Source organism: Astyanax mexicanus, chromosome 11 (genome assembly GCF_023375975.1).
Source record: "Astyanax mexicanus isolate ESR-SI-001 chromosome 11, AstMex3_surface, whole genome shotgun sequence".
Lineage (NCBI taxonomy): Eukaryota > Metazoa > Chordata > Actinopteri > Characiformes > Acestrorhamphidae > Astyanax > Astyanax mexicanus.
Genome location: NC_064418.1, coordinates 4049749 through 4073415, shown reverse-complemented (window position 1 = coordinate 4073415; position 23667 = coordinate 4049749). Strand labels below are relative to the sequence as shown.

The 23667-nt window shown below is 36.5% G+C and overlaps 1 protein-coding gene across 4 annotated transcripts; it reads right to left on the bottom strand.

Moving 5' to 3' along the window:
- Window positions 1–3698: 3698 nt before the first annotated feature.
- Window positions 3699–22326, bottom strand: tmtc4 (transmembrane O-mannosyltransferase targeting cadherins 4). Of its 4 annotated transcripts, XM_049484690.1 has the most exons (19): window positions 22292–22312; window positions 21843–22021; window positions 20203–20426; window positions 19896–20011; window positions 18064–18280; window positions 16378–16462; window positions 16144–16244; window positions 15200–15292; window positions 14954–15115; window positions 13121–13323; window positions 11601–11775; window positions 11308–11439; window positions 10549–10628; window positions 9681–9788; window positions 9428–9569; window positions 9135–9249; window positions 4454–4566; window positions 4172–4241; window positions 3699–3951 (listed from the first exon to the last, which is right to left on the bottom strand). In XM_049484690.1, the coding sequence occupies exons 3-19, from the start codon at window positions 20362–20364 to the stop codon at window positions 3803–3805; spliced, it is 2223 nt and encodes a 740-aa protein (XP_049340647.1). In that variant the 5' UTR covers window positions 20365–20426; window positions 21843–22021; window positions 22292–22312; the 3' UTR covers window positions 3699–3802. The 4 variants fall into 4 exon arrangements, with proteins under 4 accessions (XP_049340647.1, XP_049340650.1, XP_049340648.1 ...); XM_049484693.1 differs by having other exon boundaries at window positions 11308–11436; window positions 21843–22326; XM_049484691.1 differs by having other exon boundaries at window positions 20203–20418; window positions 21843–22326.
- Between the last annotated feature and the right edge of the window lie 1341 nt (window positions 22327–23667).

Here is a 23667-nt window from a genome sequence, read left to right as displayed (position 1 = left end):
ATACAGGAATAGACTAACTGATTAAATTATGAACTGTTGTCCAGGTTTATTTCAGTCAGTGGAGCACCTGTGATTTCCTTTGCCAAAATAGCAACACACCTCACTTTCAGACCACCACACCAAGCCATCAGCAAAGCCATGTAGATTTCTACACTCCAGCAAAATTTTGACAGCACGAGCAGCACAAGGTGTGAAAACAGCAGTGATGGGAATAACAGCGTTTAAATAAACTAACATCGTTACTTTTTTCAGTAACAAATAACACCGTTACCATTACCTACACCCCATTACTGCACATAAGTTTAGCCGCTCAATTAACTTTTTTTTTTACTTCGCGCATACAGACAAAGGCGCAAGTGTGTGTGTGTGCGTTGTGTGTGTGTGAGTCACAAGGGAGAGAAGGATGAGATAAACGATGTCATGCACTCTATTCATCTGGCTAATGAAACACACTCTGAGAAGGTGGGACAAAAGTAAAAAGTAACTAGTAACTATAACTAATTACCTTTTCAAAGTAACGTGCCCAACACTGGAAAACAGACTGTTGACGGGGTGTAAGGTAGCGATGAGTATAGAGACACGCCTTACGGTGCATTTACACTGCTCCGTTGCGACAACGCACAGCGACGTATACCATTCATTTTTAATGGGAAGCGCCGCACCGGTCAGACGCAGTCGCACGGTGCATCATGGGTCCGATGCGTCGAGAGCGGGGGATGCGATGCGACGAAAAGTTAAGCCGAGCTGAACTTCATGCAAATGAATCCGTCCAACGTGATGCGTCTATCCAATCAGAGAGCAGGTGTTTGCCTGATACGTGTCTGCAGCGCAGTGTCTGAAAACATTTAGTTCCGCTTTTAAGCGTCCAGAGAAGCCTGGAAGAGAAGTTTCAGTCTTTCCTGCTTCATATATTAAAAATCTGCTGATTTACAGGGACTCTGATCACAGTAATACAGCGAGGAGAAAAACTGCAGAGATTGTTGGGGTCTCTAGTGGGTTTTTAAAATATTAATATATAATTTAATTGGATAATGCTAATGATAATTGGTTTGCTTTTGTTAGCCTCTATTCTGCTTAGTAGACATTGTAATAAAGCTCAATCAAACATGCGTATTTATTAATACACATTTATATATTTTTTAATTTATAGAAAATAATAATAACTTGTATAAAAGCATTTAAATTTATTAGAATGATTAAATTGGACGAGGCAGGGAACGCCTTTGTCACGGCCACATGCGACCAATTGGAGGGGGACAGTGCGACCGTGTGCGTTAACGCGACGGAGCAGTGTAAATGCACCGTTAGGGTGTACAATAGATCCCATAGTATTACTTAGTGGGAATTAAGCCTACCTTTTACACCTGCGCTTCCCACTCTGAAAACACACCCAGCTCCCCTCCGACGCTGCATATTTGCCGTATGTGCAGCTCTTCAAACGTTCCCTGGCAGTGTTAGGAAGCAGGTGAAAAAATAGAAGCGTGCTGAACTTTCAACCGAGGAGCAGACTTGTTGACTGAAGTTGTGTCCTGGGGTCAGCCCTCACTCAGCAGTAACTTTCAAGAAGAGCCAGCATGTGTGAGATGCCCCTTGGGGATGGCGTCCAGCCTCCTTTGAAGCTTTCGCTCCGTGCCGAGCTGTTTTCTTTTGGGCCGCGGCCGCTGGCTTCATGCTCGGGGTGACCCTTGGGCTCCTGCACATCACTACATGCACTTGCAAAACACCTTTCCTACATTAACTACAGAGAGAGCGCAGGCGACGGAGGACCGTGATTCATACTCACCAACAGATCACTCTAATACGCTGGAATCTGTCTAAACAAACACACTAACAAAAGCCAACCATCCAGCAGTAACCTCATCCTCCGGAGTATCATGAACTTGATCAGTAACTGACATTTATAAAAGTGCAATTTGTTAATATGACTAGAGCAGCACATTCTTGGTAAACAGCCAATTGTAACATACTTCACAATTACAAAGTCAAATAGACTAATAAATAGAGGGCCAGCTGACAAAACATGGGGTCAAAGATGAAAGACAGGAATGAAAGACAAGATGGAAGATATGTTCCAGACATGTGCCTCCAGACGAGCGGAGAGACACATGTAACAGAAGAGCTGGAGTGAGTGAGAATGTCTCAACATAACAAGTGTGTTCAAGTGTTTTCATGCGCTTCATGTAGAACATCAGATTTTGACAGTAATTCAATCAAAGCATTCATACAAACTTGAGTAATCAGATCAAGGTTTTCATGAGTATGTCAATAATCTTTTTTTTTGTTGGAACCAGCCAATAAACGGTGCCATATCGTATCGTATGCAAAAAATATCAGCAACATTTTTAAATATTGTGAATATTGATATTATACCCTGAAATATGGTGCCGTATCATCCACCCCTAATTATCACATCAGGGTACTACTTTTTTTTTTGCTGTTTTTAGCAAAAGAAAAAAAAGTCACACTCATGTTCTCATTTCCCATTATATATCTACTAGAGACAAATTATATCTGTCCAGTATCATATATTTTACTATAATTCTGGATATATGGAGATATGTGAAGTGCATTGTTAATATTATTAGTATCATGACATTCTGGATCATTCTGGATCTTAGTTAGGGGTGTGCCATATCACACATATCATTGTATGCAATAATAAAATGTAATTTTCAGTTTGTTGCAGTAGTGTTTATCATATTGCCAAGAGTATTGTTATACCATGAAATATCATAATATTAAGGACCAAAAAAAGAAAATATTTTCCTCCCTACTAAAAATCAAACTACAGATGACAAGGAAATGGTTTAAAACTAGGTTTACCAGTAAAAAAATAAAATAAATAAATAAATAAAAATCATGTGATCTGTTTGGTGTTTAGATGCTTTGGGATGCTCACACTGAAGGACACTGGATTTATACTTCAGAACTGCGGGTTCGTGACTGAAAATTGAGAAATAACGCACTAAACGAGTCACAGAAGAAACTTTGAAGGATCTCTTATTGTTGTTTTTCACAATTAATCACGTATACTCACCAGAGAGTGATGACGCTGCAGATTTTAGAAATGGTAGGATTTATTTTTATCTAAATATATGCTTTATCCCACCACGAGATGGATAAACACTTCAGAAAGGAGTAGCGTTTCCAGATTTATTTTTTTGGAAAATTATTTTTTGCCATTTTTTTAATCCAATCCTACCATTTAGGTTGGAGCGCCACTTTAAAAGCACGCTGATGTCAAGTAACTGCAAACACTTTGATATCCTGACGAGCCCTGGATTAATCTACATACGCTTGTTTTATTAAAACCAGTTTGGGTGAGTAAAGCACTTTTGTTTTGTTCTTGTTAAACCGGCGTGTTTTGGGGGCATGATACTCCTTAGCCCATAAAAAATAAATAAATAAATAAATACATAAAATAAGAAAAGACATATACAAGCCTGTTAGCACCGTTATAAAAGCCACAGTGTTCAAAGCATGTGAAAAAAGTAGTGGCTTAAAGCCTGGAAATAACAGTACATGGACTGAGAAATCTGTTACTGAGATTAGAAAAAAAAAAAAAAACTCTATAACTCCAGCTCTATTTATTGGATTCCTTAATCAGATCTAGAAATCAGATAACTGCAGAAATCAGTAATTAATATCTATATAACGACCACATCCATCTCTAAAAAAACAGAACCCATTCAAATCCGTACAGTATAAATTAAGACAATTTAATTGAATCACGTTTTCTCAATGTGAACATCATACAAAGGTGGAATTCATGGCACGCGTCTGGAATATCAAAAATGCTGTATTATCCAGCGGTCCTCTGCCGCTGCTCAAGCTTGCGTTTCAGCATGTTGTAGTTCTCATTGGTCCCTGGAGCTTTGGGGTCTAGTTTTAAAGAGAGTTCATAATGCTTCTTAGCCAAGTCCAGCTTCCCCCAGCGGTGGTACAGAACAGCTGAAACAGCACAGAAGCCACAAGAGACAATTATAACCCATCATTAATCACATGTTCTACAAAATGATCAGAGTTTTACAGCTTTGTTCACCAATTTACACCAATAAGAGAACAAAAAGTCACACTTTTAACAGAAGTTCTAATGACAGCTTCTAAAAGCAGCCCACAGAGACAGAGCCACAACCTGTCTATACCACAACATGTCTTATGAAAGACTTACCGAGATTGCCATGGCAACTGGCAGCATTGGGGTTGATCTTCAGTGCATTTAGAAAAAAACCTTCCGACTCCTAAAGAGAAAATGAACATGACTTTACAGTAATGGTATGTTTTCCACAACTATTTTTAAGTGGAAGTCTTTCAACTCAGGCACATAAGCTGCTTTTCTTTCTTCTTTATTATGAAATGACTTGAACAATTTACTTATATACAGGGTTATATAACTGTACATACAGGGTTGGCAACAAAATAATTACATATAAAAGCAATGCAGGAAATATACCTTGTATTTCTGCTGTTTTCCCAGCACGTTGGCTAAAGAGAACATGATGGTGTGGTCTTTAGGTAATATCTTCAAGGCCTCTTTTCCTATTAACTCTGCTTGAGCCAGGTTGCCTGCAATTACACAAACGCTTTAAAAAAAACACTTATAAAAGGGCCAACATTTGAGATACATTCTTATATTATTGCACTTTTTTTTTTTATTACATGACGATGATTACAAATTAGTATATATAGCTCTAGAAGAAATTAAAAGACCAGTTTTTCTTTAGATTTTGCTATTTATAGGTTTATGTTTGAGTAAAATGAACACGTTGTTTTATTCTATAAACTACGGACAACATTTCTCCCAAATTCCAAATAAAAATATCGTTATTTAGAGCATTTATTTGCAAAAAAATGAGAAATGGCTGAAACAACAAAAAAAAAATGCAGAAAACAAGTTCATATTCATAAAGTTTTAAGAGTTTAGAAATCAATATTTGGGGGAATAACCCTGATTGGTTTTTAATCATAGTTTTCATGCATCTTGGCATCATGTTCTCCTCCACCAGTCTTACACACTGCTTTTGGATAACTTTATGCCAATACTCCTGGGGCAAAAAATCAAGCAGGTTAGCTTGGTTTTAGGGCTTGTGATCATCCATCTTTTTAATCACTGTTTTCATGCATCTTGGCATCATGTTCTCCTCCACCAGTCTTGCACACTGCTTTTGGATAACTTTGTGCCTTTACTCCTGGTGCAAAAGTTCAAGCAGGCTTGATGGGTTGTGATCGTCTATCTTACGAAATTTGGTAAAATCAAAGAAACTCATTTATAGTGGTCTCTCTTTTTATTTTATTTTTTTTTAGCTGTACTTGGAGGAGCTTTGGTTACAGTGCATTACCGGCTGATAATGGCACTCTTAGAACGCCCATCAGCTAATTACATTGCAGGGTCAGAACAAGTGTGGTATAATTAAACATATAAAGATTAATATTTTTTGTTGTCCTTTTTTTTTAAATGATCCTATGAGAGATATCAAATGACATAACTAAAGATCAATATAAAAACAAACAATGACACAGGCATGCTAACAAAAAAGTGTTTTACTTTTAAAAAAAAAGAACAAAAAGCTGGTTGTTTTGTAGCAGCAGCCTTCTTTACACATACGGATCAGCGGCTCATTTGTCAGCATTGTCCACACGAGTTTTTCCTCTCAGCACACGGTCGAGTGCTTTAGTTTCCTAATTAGGGTTCAACACAAGGGCTGCTGACTTATTGATTCGGGTGTCAAAACTCGCTTTGACCACAGAGTCAGAGAGGTCCCATCATCCTGGCCGGCCCTTATCTAATTCATGAGCAGCAGAGATTCTCCTGTCTGGGGCATGAGTCTGAACATGACTCATGCCCCGCGCCCCGCCCGCCACTCCGTCTCCCAGCCATCCTCCAGAGGCAAACAAGGACGGAAGAAATTCATTTCCAATTTTTTGGTAATTTACTTTGAGCGGTCTTGGGACAAGATGAGGCTGAGGGAGAAGTTACTGGTGCCAAGATTTTTTTTTTTTGTGTGTGCTTTTTTTGGCAGTGAAAATGCAGCATGCCAAGACACTCCGGGGAGCAGCAACCTGGCCGGGAGAAGTGTCTGCTTAAAGAGTTTCTGTCAGGGAATCGGGGCATTCTCCACACGGCAGGGGAAGACCGGCTTTAAAACAACACACAAAGCTTTTAATACATAAATTTCAAGCATTGCTGATTCCTGCTCTTCCGGTCTAATCATGTTCGGGGCTGGGTATCATTTGAAAATCTTTCAAATTTTTCAATACTGATACTTTGAATTAGATCCCAATACCAAACATACAAGACCATTTTTAGCTTGAGCGCTCACAAACACTGTTTTAATAGACCAGATTTATTTATATAAACAAAATTCTTATTTTCTAAATTCCAGTCGTAATCTTAAAATTGGTCCCAGTGATTTTCTAATGACAGGTTCATCTCCTACTGTCAGTGATTGATTGAAAATAAATACAAACTTTCAGGAGATAAACCATTTTTTACATATTATTTATGTGAAAAAAGCCTATGACTTGAACATTGTTACAAAAGTGAAGGTTTTACGACACTGTTTCTGAGCTCAAATATTATTGTCACTAGTATAATTCACTTTTTGGTGTGTGTGTGAATATTTAAAATTGTGAAAATTAAATTTCTTACCCATGATAATTACAGTGCACAAATCCACAGTAAACCCACACTTGACTAAATCAAGAACTTGAGTAAAAAAGTTGCTAAATATCTCACTACATACAGTGGTATGGATGCACAAAAAAAACAAACATTTTTTTAGGCCAAAACCAGAGACAGAACAATATGAATTTAAATGGTAATCTATTGTATTAAATAGTATTTTTCATCTTATTTTAAACATGCATTATAAGGCGCACTATCAATGAACATCTAGCAGCTGCGCTAGCTGCAGTTAGCATTGCTTAGCGCTAGTAAATGCTACCCGACAGCGCTACACTGAGGAACCCTGAGTGTTCTGGTGAGCCAGGGCGCTATCAGCTAGCAGTTCGTCGCACCTAGCTTATTTTAACACAGTGAACACACAGACTACAGTCTGATATACTCACCTCTGAACAGCAAAAGAGCTAGCACTGTGGTTAGCCGCTAATCCTAATACTGCTCCAGCCTTAGTGCTGGAGAAACTTCACTGAACTTCACTGTCCTGTATAACCCTTCACTTTAGTAGAGTGGCTTTATTGCTCCTTAATACCTGACTAGTAGAATTTATTCATAAGGTGTACCGGATTTTAAGGCGGACTGGTGATTCTTGGAAAAAAATAAGGATTTTATGTTCATCTTATAACCAAATTACATTGTAAGTGAATGATGTAATTGTATGTTGAATAGAGCATGAAACCTGATGTATTCCAGTTGTTTTATATATGCAGCCAAACATTCAGTGCACTCATATTCGGAAGTAGCACAATAGGTACAAACTACTCAGACAATTCATACTTGTTAGCTTTAGTGGTGACTAAGTTTAATTAAATAAATAAGAATTAGGAAAAGCTCTTTCCACATAATCCTACTTTACTTTCGCTTATACTATAGAAATAAGAAGTATCTAAAATCTAGCACTGCAATTAAAGTACACTTTATTATATACTATATAAATATACTTTAATTTTAGCCCAAGACTCCAGAAGATGATAACTGTAGTGACATCACTAAGCTATACAAGAGCACTGGAGAGTAGTTACTTGAGTTAACGGCTCGTGCTGTTCTGTGATCAGCCGAAGAAGAGAAAAAAAAAAAGGGGGGAAGGAAAGTTAATTGGTGTAAAGGGTGGACTAATTATGCGAGAGGACCCCATGCGTCTCGAGTGCACCTGATGCTCAGCATCTGCAGAATGGAGGTTCGCACCTCGCGCACAGAGCTGCAGCCAGTAGCTATACTTGGGAGTTGGAGGAGAGAAAAAATGAGTGAGTAGGTTTGGGAGGAGGCAGAGATCATTTCCTTTCCCCCTGAGGTGTCGGTCAAGGGCACATCTAATGAGAACACTCACTCAGGTTACGATTATGACACTCTCCATCCACACGGACTTCCACACGTGTGTGTATCTATAGGTGGACAGTCTTTCACATGTAACATTTATAATATTTGTAGAAAAAATAAATAAATAAATGCATGTTGCCATTACAGATCAATTACAGTGATCTGAACAGCAAATGAATTACTTAGTTTAATACTTCAGATGAGTCAAATATGACATTTTTAAAAAAATACAAAAGCTTTTTGGTATTACTTGTTATCATGTAAAAGTATACATGCTAGAGTATCTAAAAAAAATTGGATATCATTAACAAGTTACTTTATTTCAGTAATTCTTTTGAAAATGTTTAACTCGTATATTATATAGATGTATTACACACAGAGTGATCTATTTTAATTGCTTATTTATTTTATTGTTGATGATTACGGTTTACAGCCAATGAAAACCCAAAAATTAGTGTCTCAGAAAATTTGAATATTATATAAGACCAATTGGTACTATTGGCAGTGTGGGCAGTGTGCCAAGTCCTGCTGGAAAATGAAATCCGCATCTCCATAAAAATTTTCAGTAGCAAAGGGAAGCATGACTTGCTGTAAGATTTTGTGGGAAAACAAAACTGCACTGACTTTAGACTTAATAATAAAACACAGTGGTTCAAAACCAGCAGATGACAGACATGACTCTCCAAACCATCACTGATCATCAGTACATTTTACATTTCATTTGTAAATCAAGGGAGCAGAGTCTGGAGGAAGAGTGGAGAGACACACAGTCCAAACTGCTCGAGGTCTAGTGTGAAGTCTCCACCAATCAGTGATGGTTTGGAGAGACATGTCATCTGCTGGTGTTGATCCACTGTGTTTTATTATCAAGTCTAAAGTCAGTGCAGTTTTGTTTTCCCACAAAATCTTACAGCACTTCATATCTTACAGCTTCCCTCTGCTACTGACAACTTTTATGGAAATGTGGACTTCATTTTCCAGCAGGACTTGGCACACTGCCAAACGTATATAATATTCTAATTTTCTGAGACACTGACTTTTGAGTTTCACATGGCAGTAAGACATAATTATCAACAATAAATACACATATATATATATAAAAGACTAATTTAACATAACCATTGTTAACTGAACATACCAGTGTTGTCCAACAGGATAACCATGTTGTTCCAGGCCAGGCTGTGGTCAGACTTCAACATGGTGGCGTTCCTCCAAGCATTTAGTGCATCTACATGGCGATCTAGTTCTGCATACTGAAACAAAGTACAATCATTTATGGTTTTGTACAGTTACTTGAAATGTTGCTCTTATTTTATGTAAAGAACTGTTTTTTGTCACTTGCCTGTAATAAAAGTGAGGATCCATCAATATATCTCCAGTACTAAATACAGTTTGAATTGAATAGGATTCTTTGTGTTTTTAAACACTCACCAGTCTGCCCAAATTGTAGTAGCAATCCGGATACTTCTTCCTGAATTTAATAGCATTCCAGTAGCTTTGCTCTGCCTTGTCAAATTTCTTCAGGCTGTTCTGCACAATACCCAGATTCATCCACGCAGCAGCAAAATCAGGCCTGCAGCAAAATTAAGAAGCTATAAAGGCAGATGTTACACTACTTTATCAATATTTTTCAGGATTTAACTGTGGTACTTTAATAAACCACAGGATACATCTTTTCACCCACTGGATATGAACAGCAGTCGAGAGCAGCTCTTCTGCCTCCTGCAGCTCATTCTTCTCTTTTAATATGTTGCCCAGATTATTCATGGCATGAACATACTTTGGGTGCAACCTATAAGAAACAAGACATATACACTGTTATTTTACCCATTTTTTTCACTACACCTGAATGTTGAAGTAACAGTTTTCTTCAGTAATTTACAACAATGTAAAATTGAAAATAAAAAAGGGCTGGGCAATAATTTAATATACTGTTTTAAAAGAAAATAAGTAGTGAAATATTCAAGTAGTAAGTAGTATATAAATTTTTACAAATTATTTCAAAGCACTTATATAATTATATAGAGGGAAAAAAACGTATGTAATGATGGTGAAATGAGTTTACTCTGCCACAATAGCTGGAATTCTACCATGCTTTATTTCAGTGTGCAGAATTTTAGTTTTCCAATGTAGTGGGTGGTCATCTGCTGTTTGATTGGCTAATAAACGTCTATTCTGATGAATAATAGAATAATAATAATAGAATAATAGTAAAGTGAAACAATACACAAGAAAGAAAAAAAAAACATGTCCACTGCAATGGATGCAGGGTCTGAAAGGGTTAAAAAGTCTTTTTAATCTATGATTAGGATTAAGCTGGGCCTAGGAACCCAGTCTATACAGTGTAAATATATAATTACAATATTATAACATACTGTACAAACAATACATTAATAAATCAATCTGTCTGTCTGTCAGTCCATCTACATAAACTAACTTAATTAATACAGTTTTTAATTTAAATACATCTCTGTTTAAAGACAATTTTTTGTTATGGACTGATAATAAATGAAGACTAGCAGCTACTGTAAAAATGAATTTATACTGCATACCTCACAGCCTCTCTGTAGTACTTGATTGCAGCACTTTGGTTGCCGTGGTCAGCGAGGTTTTTGCCAACATTGTAATGAACCTGGAGAAGGAAGGAGAAAAACAATGTTCCTGCTTACACATAGCTGTATTCCAGTCCAAAATATATATTAAATAATGTCAATCCACTTCATTTTTTGCTTTAAAAATAAAATACATACATATACAGTACCAGTCATGAGTTTGGACACAAATCATTCAGGTCACAGTAAAAATGACCATCCCTGCTCAGAATAATGTATTCATTCTAAAATCTGGTCACGTGTCACGCGTCTTTACATACTTACGTCACACGTACAGCCTCTGAAACTTGATCTGGCTCAGTTTTACTAAACGCGAGCGGCCGGTGGAGCAATGGAGACTTCAGAAGGGGAAACTCAGAGCTCAGTGGCTCATTCACTCATAGTAGAAACGAAGGAGTGAAGTTTCTGACTTAGCATTCACTCTCTCTCTCTCTCTCTCTCTCTCTCACTCTCTCCTTTCTCTGACTGAACATAACCTGGAATTAGATTCATCCGCTCTGAAAGGAGACCGCATCACACCCGCCCAGTTTAAAATGATTCTTCCGCATGATCGGTGCAATTACCCATTCTCGGACATCAGCTTTAAACAATGGTTTACAATTGATGAAAACAAAGCAGACAGAACAGAAGACCACCCCCCCAACCCCCAACCCTCACCCACTGCAATGATCTACCCACAATGCATCTGCACAGACGTACCTTGGCATTGAGCGGGCAGACAGACAAGGCACTGGTGAACAGGCTCTGCTCAGATGTCCACTGTTGACTGCGATGGGCACATCGCACCACATTCATGCCCAGCAGAGCCAGCATGGCCGCCTGCAGCAGCTTCTGCAATGGATCAGTCAGGCACATTAAAAGAGGAACATTAAACAAGCAGAGCGAGGGCTGGACACCCAGACTAAAAGAAACATTAGTTACAATGAAGCATGGCCTGAGGGAGGAGATTAGGAGGAGAAGGGTGAGATAAATGACACAGAGAGGACAGCTACCTTGTGCTTTCTCCAGCGGCAGCAGCAATGGGCCCCGGCATAGGCCAGAACGAGGCAGTAGCCTGCTGTGGAGAGGTACAGCACCCGTTCAGCTATCACAAAGCCCACGCGGAAGAACAGGTTACTGGCTGGAAGGAAGGGGATGACCAGCAGCACCAGGCCGAACGTCAGAGTCCTGACAACAAATAAACAAACAGCAAATATGGCTTCTGTAACCACACGGCTTCTTAAGATCACCTAACAATGTTTAAATGTGCCAGGTTACATAATTGATATAATAAATGATATAATAAGCATGATAAGTGCAATAAATTTGCTTATTGTCTTCTGTCTCTTTATATAAGATAATAAAAGAATATTTACTAAAATAATGGGAAAAAAAAAACAAAAACAGGGATGCACTGGATCCCTGAAACATCGTATCCCAAACACGTTTGTCTGCGGGTTATAAGGAAGTGTCGCCTTTTCTCCACTGAATAAATGACATAGCTAAATTTTAAATTAATAATGGCATTATTTATTATATTTCTAAACTAAAAAATACATAAAAAATATGTAAAAAATAAATAAAATAACAATATCCCAACAGCAAAAGAACAAAGCACAACAAATTTACCTCAGAAGTGCAATTTTAGTCATACATTTACCTCAGCATGGCTACTCAAGTCACATTTAGCTAGCAAACTTGTAAATTACTCAAAGAGAAGCAGACAGTCGAACAAATGCTAAAGCCAGGTATAGCTTAGGTAAAAATACTACCTAACTTTGAACAGCTTGTACCTTTTAAGCTGGAAAACAGAAAGTAAAACTAAGTACTTTACTTCAAAATAGTGAATAAAATGAACTTAAACCTGTCGTTTTTGGCCTTCCATCATTTTCCATCATTATCGATGGAAGATGCAAGTTTTTCATTGTTTGGTATAATTTATGTGGTCTTTTCATTTTAACTTAGTACTTTTGATAATTTCGTGTGAATATTTTCAGTTGTCAAATATTCTGTGCACCTCAGGAAAAATGGCTATATTTAGGAATGTTTTGGAATTACACCTTTTCTAAACACTAATCCTGATGGATTTGGTTTGCTTGTATATATTTTATTACATATTATATATTTTATGTATTTAATTTATAGATGTGGCCAAAGTGGTCCCAATCAAACAAGAGCAAACCAAATAAAAAATATTGAAATAAAAATGTTCTAAACATCTGTAGGAGCATTTGATTCTAGTTTCAACCAATTTACAAACAAAATAGCCTTTCTATTACTAACATTGTACAAATTATTATAAAAGTAATTTCTTTAATTGCATGAGTTTAGTCATACTACATACATTTCTCAATATAGGAAAACACAGTTCCTATTATTACAGTGTATCCTATGGAATTTATAATACATTACATCTATCTTCACTCAAAAACAACCTTTAACCTATTACACAAGACATCCACAAAAAGTCCAATTCCACAGATCCACCAAAAACAGTGTAAAAACTCCATTTAGAGATTCTCGTGATTCTCACCTTCTCTTACTGCTGTCTGGGGAGCAGAGAGCTTGCTTTATCAAGCCAATCAGGCAGGCCCAGAGCAGCAGCAGCCAGACAATTCTCCAGTCACCGGCTGATTTAATAAGAGGTACACAGCCCATTGACCAATCAAAACACAGCCACCAGGGACACAGCAGCAGCCATGCATTCAAGGAGTAGTAGTAATTATAGTTCACAATCTGCCAATCAAAGAGAACAGGAGGTGTTCAACATCAAACAGGCAGCAAACCAGAGGAACATGCAATGATTCAGAGAGCTGAGCGGGGAAAACCTGTCTGAGTCAAACAGGGTGCCAGATATGATCTCGCTGGGGACATGGTCAAGACTAAATGACACTGTACAAACAATCAATACTCAACTGTAATTCAATCTACAGATATAAATAACCACTACAGTATACTAATGTATTCAGTAGGGGTGGGCAATAATATGGCAATATGCAAAAACACTAAGTTAAATTATTTGGTAACACTTTATAATAACGTTCTTTAATATATTTATAACTAATGATCAGTAGATGTGAACAAATCTTTAGTTCATCAGAATTTGAACATGAATAAATCGCTAGTAAATACGAATTTTAAACCGGGTAAATGTTTATCAATTGCAGTTGATGTTACCAGTGCATTCAATAGTATTTACAAAAGTGATAGCAACTATCTAGTTTCTTAAATGTGATAAATAACAGTTATTAATCATTAGTTAATGGTATATTAATGAGAGTTATTATAAAGTGTTACCAATTATTTTAAGAATACACTACAGCAACAAAATGAAAATTGCATTTTATTATTGCATACAATACGATATGGCACACCCTTAACTGAGATATTAAAAAAATACAAGAATTTTATCAGATTTGTAACAGAAGTCAATGATCCAGAATGTCATGATACTAATAATAATGCACTCTAAATATCTCCATATATTTAGGATTAAAGTAAAATTAATGATATAATCTCTGGACTGATATAATCTCTAGAAAGTCTAGATATATAGATATATAATGGGAAATGAGAACAGTGTGAATTTTTCTTTTGCTAAAAACAGCAAAAAACATAGTACCCTGATATGATCATTAGAAGTGATTTCTTTTATCAGGGTATAATACTGTTCACAATATACAAAAATGCTGGCGATAAGGATGTGCCATATAGTATCGTATGCAATAATATCGCCAACATTTTTGAGTATCCTGAACAATAGTATACCCTAAAATATCGTGCCATAGCCCCCACCTTTAATTATTACCAATTATCACATCAGTGTACAATAAGAAAATGTATTACTGTACGATGAAAAAATATATAATAATGAAATACTGCCCAGTTCTACTTAAAATACATTTTGAGTAATATATGCTTTTTTCTTTTGTAAAACTGTTGCTGATTTAGCAGATGTTGCACAACAGCAACAATACAGAATTGCTCTGCACTTGAATTAAGGACAAAAAAATATGTTTTCTAGAAACAACTAGCTTCTATTCTATACATATAAGAGTTTTATCCACCAAATATCTCATGTGTAAACAGATTATCTGTCTTCGTAGTAAGTGCCATAAAAACAAATCCAAGAAAATAAATCATTGAGTGTTTAGGGCACTATTGTAAATGAGAATCTGTTCTAAACTGTCTGGCTGGATAAATTAAAGGTTTTAATAAAATAAAATCACAATTAATAAAACACAAAAAAGAAGCAGCTCATAGAGATTTGGTTGAAAATTGATTAAGCAATCCATTGACAATTTATACAGTATATAAATCCATGATGTTAACTTATAAAAATGAGTAAACAGCTCTTTCAACTTACCCGAAGAAAAACGTTCTCAGCAAAGGATGCTGGATTGTCTACCTCAGTGAAGGCTGGCGGCCCTGTACCCATGATCCTCCACCTCGCATACAAAAGCAAAGAGCCGCAAAAAAGCAGGAGAGCCAGCCTGATGATCAGCCCTCTACTGATCCAAACTCCAACCTTCAGACATTTAGAAACACCACCATCAGTCTAGATAACATTTTCAGAATCAAATATACGTTTTAAGAGCTCTGAGACACTTACATCTGCAGTCTTCCTCCGGACCAGCAGCTTGTGAGTCAACTCATAGATATCAAGATTGCAGATAACGAGAATATCGAACACACCATTCACACCCTGCAAAAAAAAAGGGACACAGGGGTGGGAAACACTGGTTAACATTAAACTAACATTATATCTATTTGCTTTAGCATGTACATTATTTTTAATTATTTTCTATGCACTACACTAATGAAAGATACATTTGCTAGTGGTTATCTTAACCTTTTCAAACTCTGCGTCTATTACAATGGACATCATATATTTAATTTCTTTAATGTTGTATTGCGCAAAACACTAATTAAACTCACTGTTGTCCACTCACTGACAATGAATACGTTTACAAGCCAATGAAACAGTAGCTTAGCCCCGCCCACTTCACTGGAAAATGGCAGCTCAGGCATTAGAGCGTGGCAGCACTCTAAAGCCAACAAGGCAAAGTAAATATAGCTCATTTTTGGACATTTTATATGAATTAAAATAGTTCAATATCAAATATAAAATAAAAATCTTAAAACACAGTCTTCCAATACAATGGACATTTAATGGACATTATAGACCATTATAATCATTAAATACTTTAGATAATAGGATTTAAATAGACTTTATATTGAAGTATTAGATTCGGTTCTTTCCTATTTTTGTGCATTACAGGCAGAAAAATATATATTTTTAAAAATATTTTTCTATCACTGGAATATAACTTAACTACATAATATTTCAGTGATTAAAAAACTCCAAATTGTCACCATTCACCATTATTCTGTAAAGTTAAAGGAACTCCCAACCCTACCACTGTAAAGAGATCTGCGAAAGCGCAGAAGCCATATGTTTGTGCATTATAGAGCTAAACACTCTTTTTGGCTTTTTATTACTGAAATCAATGCAGTTTAAAAATGACCAAAAAATGCATTGCTGCCTATACATACCAAAACTGTGATGCCTTGCTCCTTGCACAACATGGCAACCGCACACAGCAGCAGGCTGACCACGATCCAGGACACTGAGAATTTGTCACTCTTGTCCCCATCTCATCAAAAAACAAACAAAAAAAAGAACATACTATTTTTGATTACCGTGCCACGGAGAGGCAGGCGGACACATATCAAGGGAGATATCAAATGAAATGAAAAGGTGTATTTCCATTACTTTCATTCCCTCACCTTGAAATGCTCTGCAGTAAGAAAGGAAGGACAGCTGGAAGAAAAGGGCACATAAGAGGTCTGCCCTGCCCACAATACCAGCCACCTAACATAAAGAGAGGAGAACAAAACAATACAGTTAAGTGAAAAAAGAAGCAAGCTGATTAGATCTATTTCTTTCTGTGAAGAACATCAGATAGAATTAAAAACATGTTAACTATATTGTGTTGACTTTAAACTAGGTTTAATACAAAAACCCATTCTTATTAAATCAACAATGAGTGTATTTTTGACATAGCACACACAGTACTAATAAAAAATCCACTGAAATTCACTGAAAACAGAGGCTGTGTCCCAAATTATTCACTACCATGCTAAAAGTGTGTTTTCTCTGGACAGCAAGCTGCGCTATGGCTGTTAAACACAAGAACTGGCTAACATTAAACTAACACTTTTGCTGTTTTTAGCAATAGAAAAATTCACACTGTCCTCATTCCCCATTATATATCTACTACAGACAGATCATATCTGTCCAATATCATTTATTTTACTTTAATCCTGGATATATGGAGATATCTGGAGTGCATTATTGTTAGTATCATGAAATTCTGTTACAAATCTGATAAAATTCTTATTTTTTTATCATTAAAATATCATGATATTATTTTAGGTTTTTTTGTACATTAACGTGTACTACATTGATGCAAACATACATTTGCTAGTGGTTATCTTAATGACACATTACCTCACTATTATTTACATTTTTGGTGAAGAATAATGAACTGAAGTGAATACTTAATTGTAATTTTTAAGATTTTTAAAATGAATTAAGAAAATATTGAAACATTAAGATATTTTTTTGTTCATTAATATAATTAATCATTTAAACGGAGCACACACACAGAATTTAACATACAATAATAAATACATTAGTAAAAAAAAAAAAAAAAATATATATATATATATATATATATATATATATATATATATATATATGTTCGACTATTATGACCATTTTACAAAAGGAAAACAAACACAGTTAAACTTAAATGTCATTAAACGCCTTGCTAAACATTTCCCAGGGGCATTCATTTATTTCATTTCAGCAGCATCTGAGCATCATTTTATAGCAAGCAAAGTTGCTTTTTGTTTGTACAACAGAGAAAAGAAAGAAAAAATGGGGGGGGGTAGTTAAAATATCTGCTGCCGCGCTCTGGCCTGTGAAATTGCCTGCATTTCTGGAGGTGCCAAATTAATGACGGAGGCAGGAGGCCGCCTTCATTAGAGAGCCACGGTTGGCCCTGGCTGGAGTCCTGGGGCAGTGGCTGGAGATCCTTTGATAAATCCGGTAGGCCTAAGTCAGTGGTCTTTCTGAAGTTCACCCCCCCAGGTCCTGCGCTAGCCTCTCTGTGCCTGATTAAAGAAGCCAGGCATTGGAGGAGCTCAGGCTTGGCGCTCCAGTTCAATCACTATCGGATACATCCTCGGCAGGTTAAACCAGCTATTCTGCAGCCATTAGCAGAGCCGAGCAGCTCCAGAACATACCTTTTCAACGCACACCTACCGAGCGGTGCTTTCTAGCCGCCGCTCCTTTTTAATGTATGTTTCATGCAGCATCCAAGCAGAAAGGCGGTACAGGGCATTGTAGTATGCTGTTGTTTACTGCAAAGGGATGCCATGCTGAGTCATGGTTTCCCTTCTACTTACACTTTCTGTGTGAACCGGGTGTGCAGCGAAGAAGAGCGCGGCCAGGAGGGAAGCCTTCGGAACGTGGCCGAGTCTTTTAGCTGTGCCGTCACAGGCCAGGCCACCAATTAATATTGCAAAAACATCAATCATTAACGCAGAGATAACACAATGGAGGCCGATGTTCAGCACGTGGAAGCCAACCGGGTACAGTCCTCCAGCCAAGAGGTAGTTTAGCCTGCAGACAAAACACTATACGAGTCAATAAAAACAGAACACACTGCAGTGATGAACACACAGCTGGACCCCGATCAGATAAAGTTTTAGTATTTTCAAAACTTTCTCTGATGCAGTTGCAGATATAATAAAAGCTCAACTGACAATGCGACAGGTTTGTTTCTATAATCTCAGTTTTATATAGATCTGTAGAAGGGGTGTGCCATATCGTATCGTACATTATAATATTGTCAACATTTCTGAATATTGTAAACGATAATATACCCAAAAATGTTGTGCCATATCCCCCATCCCTAATTATCACACCAGGGAACCACTTTTGTTTTTGCTGTTTTTAAGAAAAGAAAAAGTCACACTGTTCTCATTTCCCATTATATATTTACTAGAGACAGATTATATCTGTTATTTCTGTTACAATTCTTATACTTCAATTAGGGGTGTGCCATATCATATCGTATGCAATAATAAAAAATTATCTTTATTTTATTGCAGTAATGTATTGTGTGTTATAGATCATAGATAAAGCCATAGATAGATAGTTGAAATTAGGAGAAAGAAAAGCTAAAAAAAAAGTTAGAAGCAGTTTTTGAGGACACAACCTGCTGGTTAAAATATGACTAGGAGTCTATCATATTCATGATAATGCTGTCAAAGAAGGAGGGGCATATAGTCAAAAAAGTCCAAACAACTGATACAGATTAGATTTCATGTCTGTAGAAAAATGTACAAATAAATGCAAAAAATAAAAAGGATGTATTTCAGGATGGGACGGTTGTGGAAAAAAAAGGTTTGGGGAAAAAAAAGATTTGGGAAAGGCCATAGAACCTTGGAGACCGTGGAGTGGAAGTCTGAAATATCCCAATTGCAAGACGCACCTTTACAATTATAAGAATGCAGCTTAACATTTGAACAAATAGTTTCAAATTTATATACTTCATTAATTTATTTGCAAATAAAATTTAATCACTCACTCACACTCACTTTAATATATCTCTCCATGTTGAAGACAATGCAACAGTAGGTCCTTGTCCACTATGTGTAGAAATACAAGGCTAAACTGAAGGTTTACACTTTTCCAACAGAGAAATACATTTTGGGTGAGAGCCCATGCAGCCCCCAGGCTTCATATTTGTGTGCATTATGGCTAATTTCCCCTGTATGGCTCCTCAGGACTGTGCATAAGTGGGTGGACAAATAAGACCTTAACCATTATATATGCAAAACAATGTCATTCTCATTAACAGCATGAGACATGACCTAGACTAAATAACCCTCATATAGAAAGCCAACATGGCCGAGTTCAAATGCCAAAGACAAAGCAGAAATTAGCAGTCTTAAAAAGGCAATATATGCAGCATCCCAATTTATTGTCAATTATTGTGCATTCCACGAATTAAGCACTCGGAGCCACCGCTTCAGATTTCCAACTGAGAGTAAAATTGCATTTCCAACCATATGCCCTTAATATATGCAAGGTCATTTAAAAAATATTTGATGTATGCAGGTTGAACAGTAATGTTATGTTAATCACTGGGTCAGTCAATAACAGAGGCAATTGCATTTTAACAACCCTACTGCATCTCCTTCTAGGCAAGGATGGCTGAAAACAAGCTTACCTAAAGGTGAGAACAGTCAGTGGCCTGTAGGATTTGTGGCTAGAGTTGCTGCTCAGGTTGCTTCCCCAGAAGTCATTTTTCCAGATGTTACTCAGAGGAGTATCTGGGTTTAAATCCTACAATGTGCCACCAAACAAGAGATCTGTTCAATTTCTTTGAAGTGTAACATGTTAATAAAAAAAAATGCCTGTTAGACACAACAATATGTATAAAATTACATATATTTTTGTGTACTGCTTCAAAGGGAAAATAAATTACATTTGTAAGATGCCCCTGGACTGAATCAAGAAGGACACTAAAACAATACCTTGTTATTGAGAATTGCCTCAGAATCATCAAAGACAAAGTCCCCATCATAGCTGTTTATGAAACAGATCAGGGAAACCAAGGCGACCAAGAGCCGTGAATAAAGCGGTCCAAGCTTTGGTAAAGGGACGTGATGGTCCCAGGAAGGTTCAGGATGTATCATGGTGTTTTTTGGGACCGCTGGTCATGCTGCCTCTCCATTCACTCCATTTACATGCTGAGAAACTGGACAGAGTGAAATAGTGGAATATCATACCCATTTACTGTTTTTATCAAAAGTAAATAAAAATTATTAACCTTTATATATAGTAATTCTATATATAAACTACTCATATGTTACCATTGATTTATGTGGGATTTGAATCTGTCTGAGGTGGAATCTCTGGGTTAATGCCGATATCTGACATTACAAATGTATATATCTGCAGTGCAAATGTCCAGGGCGTTCTACACATTTATAACTTTAAAACTAATTTAACAAAATAAATTAGCTTATATCAGTGGATTTTAAAGTAGCACAGCCAGCGTTGGCCAACTGTAGTAGTGTGGCCAGCATCGCTTGGTCCTTTTCCAGCATAAAATAAATACACCAGCAAGAAGTGGTTTGAAATATTAGCCAAATATAGATATAATGAACTTAAATTAAGAAAAATAAATTAAGAATTCAGAACCTATAGAATTACAATGGAGAGATGTCTGGAATTATAATATATACTGGAAAAACAGCCATTGTATATTTTGTGTAGATGTAGATTTTCCTAGTAGAAGTGGAATTAAACAGAAGAGAAAGAAAGAAATTCACATGACTAATCAGAATTACATTAAGGATATATCGGTCAGGTAATATGTCAGGTCATAACTGCTTTATAGGTTTAAACAACTAATAGACAGATAGACAGACAGACAGACAAGTAAATAGATAGGTAGATAAATAGGTAGATAAGAATGTTAATTAGATAGATAGATAGATAGATAGATAGATAGATAGATAGATAGATAGATAGATAGATAGATAGATAGATAGATAGATAGATAGATAGATAGACAGACAAGGTAAATAGATAGGTAGATAGATAGATAAGTAGGTAGATAAGTAGGTAGATAAGTAGGTAGATTAGATAGATAGATAGATAGATAGATAGATAGATAGATAGATAGATAGATAGATAGATAGATAGATAGATAGATAGATAGATAGAAAAGTAGGTAGATAAGAATGATAGATAGATAGATAGATAGATAGATAGATAGATAGATAGATAGATAGATAGATAGATAGATAGATAGATAAGGTAAATAGAAAGACAAGGTAAATACATAGGTAGATAGATAGGTAAGTAGGTAGATAGGTATGTAGATACGTAGGTAGATAAGTAGGTAGATAATATAGATAGATAGATAGATAGATAGATAGATAGATAGATAGATAGATAGATAGATAAGTAGGTACATAAGTAGGTACATAAGAATGTTAGATAGATAGATAGATAGATAGATAGATAGATAGATAGATAGATAGATAGATAGATAGATAGATAGATAGATAGATAGATAAGTGTCTCTTCGTGTATTATTGTGTGATTTTAGGCTGAAACTGCTTTCAATAGTAAACCTCTTTGTGTGATGTGTGACAGAGCTCACCTAGAGTTAGCTGCACTGGTGCCCTGTAGACTAGCAGCAGCAGCAGCAGCAGCCAAGTGACAGGTAGGCTAGCTAGCAATAGCAACAGCTAGCTAGCGTAGCTAACAGTCTGCTGATCCTTAACGGTCCCATTAAACAAGCGGAACATCTGAAATCATCCCCATACCGGTTCATACAGCCTGAAAATCAGAGTAACAGCTCTTACAGACCGGGGCTAGCGCTACTGTACACGAGTACACCGTCTACACACACACACACACACACACACAGCCGAGCTGCTGCTACTAATGATAACCTACACAACACAGCAGCTTACTCCGGGCGAACCGCAGGGTTTTACCCTAAACAGCGAGTCCAGTTCAGCGGAATAAACGCAGGATTTATCTACTTTAACATTCAGGCAGGTAAACTACAAAACACAGCTCCAATACGTGGCTAAATTAACTCACACCCCCTCTCGCTGCCTCTCGCGCTGTCTTCCACGCATGCGCAGTCTGCAATACTGAGTACTACTGAGACTGGAAGGATCATGTCACGTGACCTGGCTCTAAAAAAACTGGCAGCAATCTCATAAAAATGTTAATAATATATATATTTTTAATCCAGAAATAAGAAAAGGCTTTACAAAATTGCCACAATGATAACTATTAAATTGAAAAATTCCAACAAGCCTAGTAACTAGAAGTTTATTTAACATTTTTCATCAAGCCCTTTTCAAGCATTTCAACATTTAATCAGCATTGAAAAAGATAGCAGTTGTTGTTTTATGTGGTAATTTCTGCACAACATAAACAGAAATGTACAAAAAATAAACTTATAGCATAGTATTTAACATCACTACAGGCTCGATGTAACATGTACGCCTTTTTAAGGTGGAATTGAAAATGTGAACGTGAAACTATAGTTTTCTAAAAGCTAGATAGATATGTAGGTAGATAGGTTAGAGTATCCCATTTTACAGAAATGCTTATATGACAGAAAGATACTAGTAAATAAAATGTAACAAACATATACAAACATACATATGTAAAGATGTCTACAATTAAAAAAACAAAAAAGAGAAAAATATTCTCATCATCTTTTGGCTTTAGTAGTGAGAAATTAGTTGCAGGTATGTGGAAATTATTTCAAATTAAATTTTAAAACACCAATATTAAGTTTACAGACTTTACTGTAAGTTTTTAACAAACCAATATTTTAAACAAAACTAACAATGCAATGTGTTTACTCTTATTGTGATTAAAGTGTAGTGAAAACACTCAATTAAGTGGTGTGCTGAGGTTGGTTGTTTTTAATATGGTTAAAGGAAATGAGCCCAAACTAAGAAGTGCTTTTTGTTTGTTCTTAGAGTACCCAGTATTGGTTAATTTTCTATGTTGGTCTGAACACTTGGTACTTGAGGCCACAAACAGGCCGTAAACATAGTGTTATGCTGTGCTTCTGATTCCCCCCACCCACCATCAGTAGCATTGTAAGCCTTTTGGGAGCATTGGCTAAAAGTGCTGTATTTGGGAATGCTGTATTTGTGCTGTATTCGTGCTGTATTTGTACTCATTACATCCCAAGTCCATTTAACACCGGAATGTACAAATAATTGATTACATGTAATTTTGGAGAATTTCTATTGATTTATTCATAAAAAATATTTAACACAATGCGAAGGAAACCAATTGAGCAGCCATAATAAACACCTCCAGTTGATTATCTTGTGTTATTTCGTATGAGGTCACATACCCACTGTCTTCCCCTTCAATTCCCATACCCGGCACAGACACATGCACAGCACAGCCGCACCCACACTGCTATGTCATAACCAGGCTGTTCA

Excerpts from the sequence above, each read along its gene's own strand:
- tmtc4 (XM_049484691.1), bottom strand. The coding sequence starts at position 20,364 with ATGATACATCCTGAACCTTCCTGGGACCATCACGTCCCTTTACCAAAG. Across the intron at positions 20,012-20,202 it reads AGGCAATTCTCAATAACAAG|GATTTAAACCCAGATACTCC; the intron begins GTATTGTTTTAG and ends GGCACATTGTAG. Across the intron at positions 3,952-4,171 it reads CAGTTGCCATGGCAATCTCG|CTGTTCTGTACCACCGCTGG; the intron begins GTAAGTCTTTCA and ends GTGCTGTTTCAG.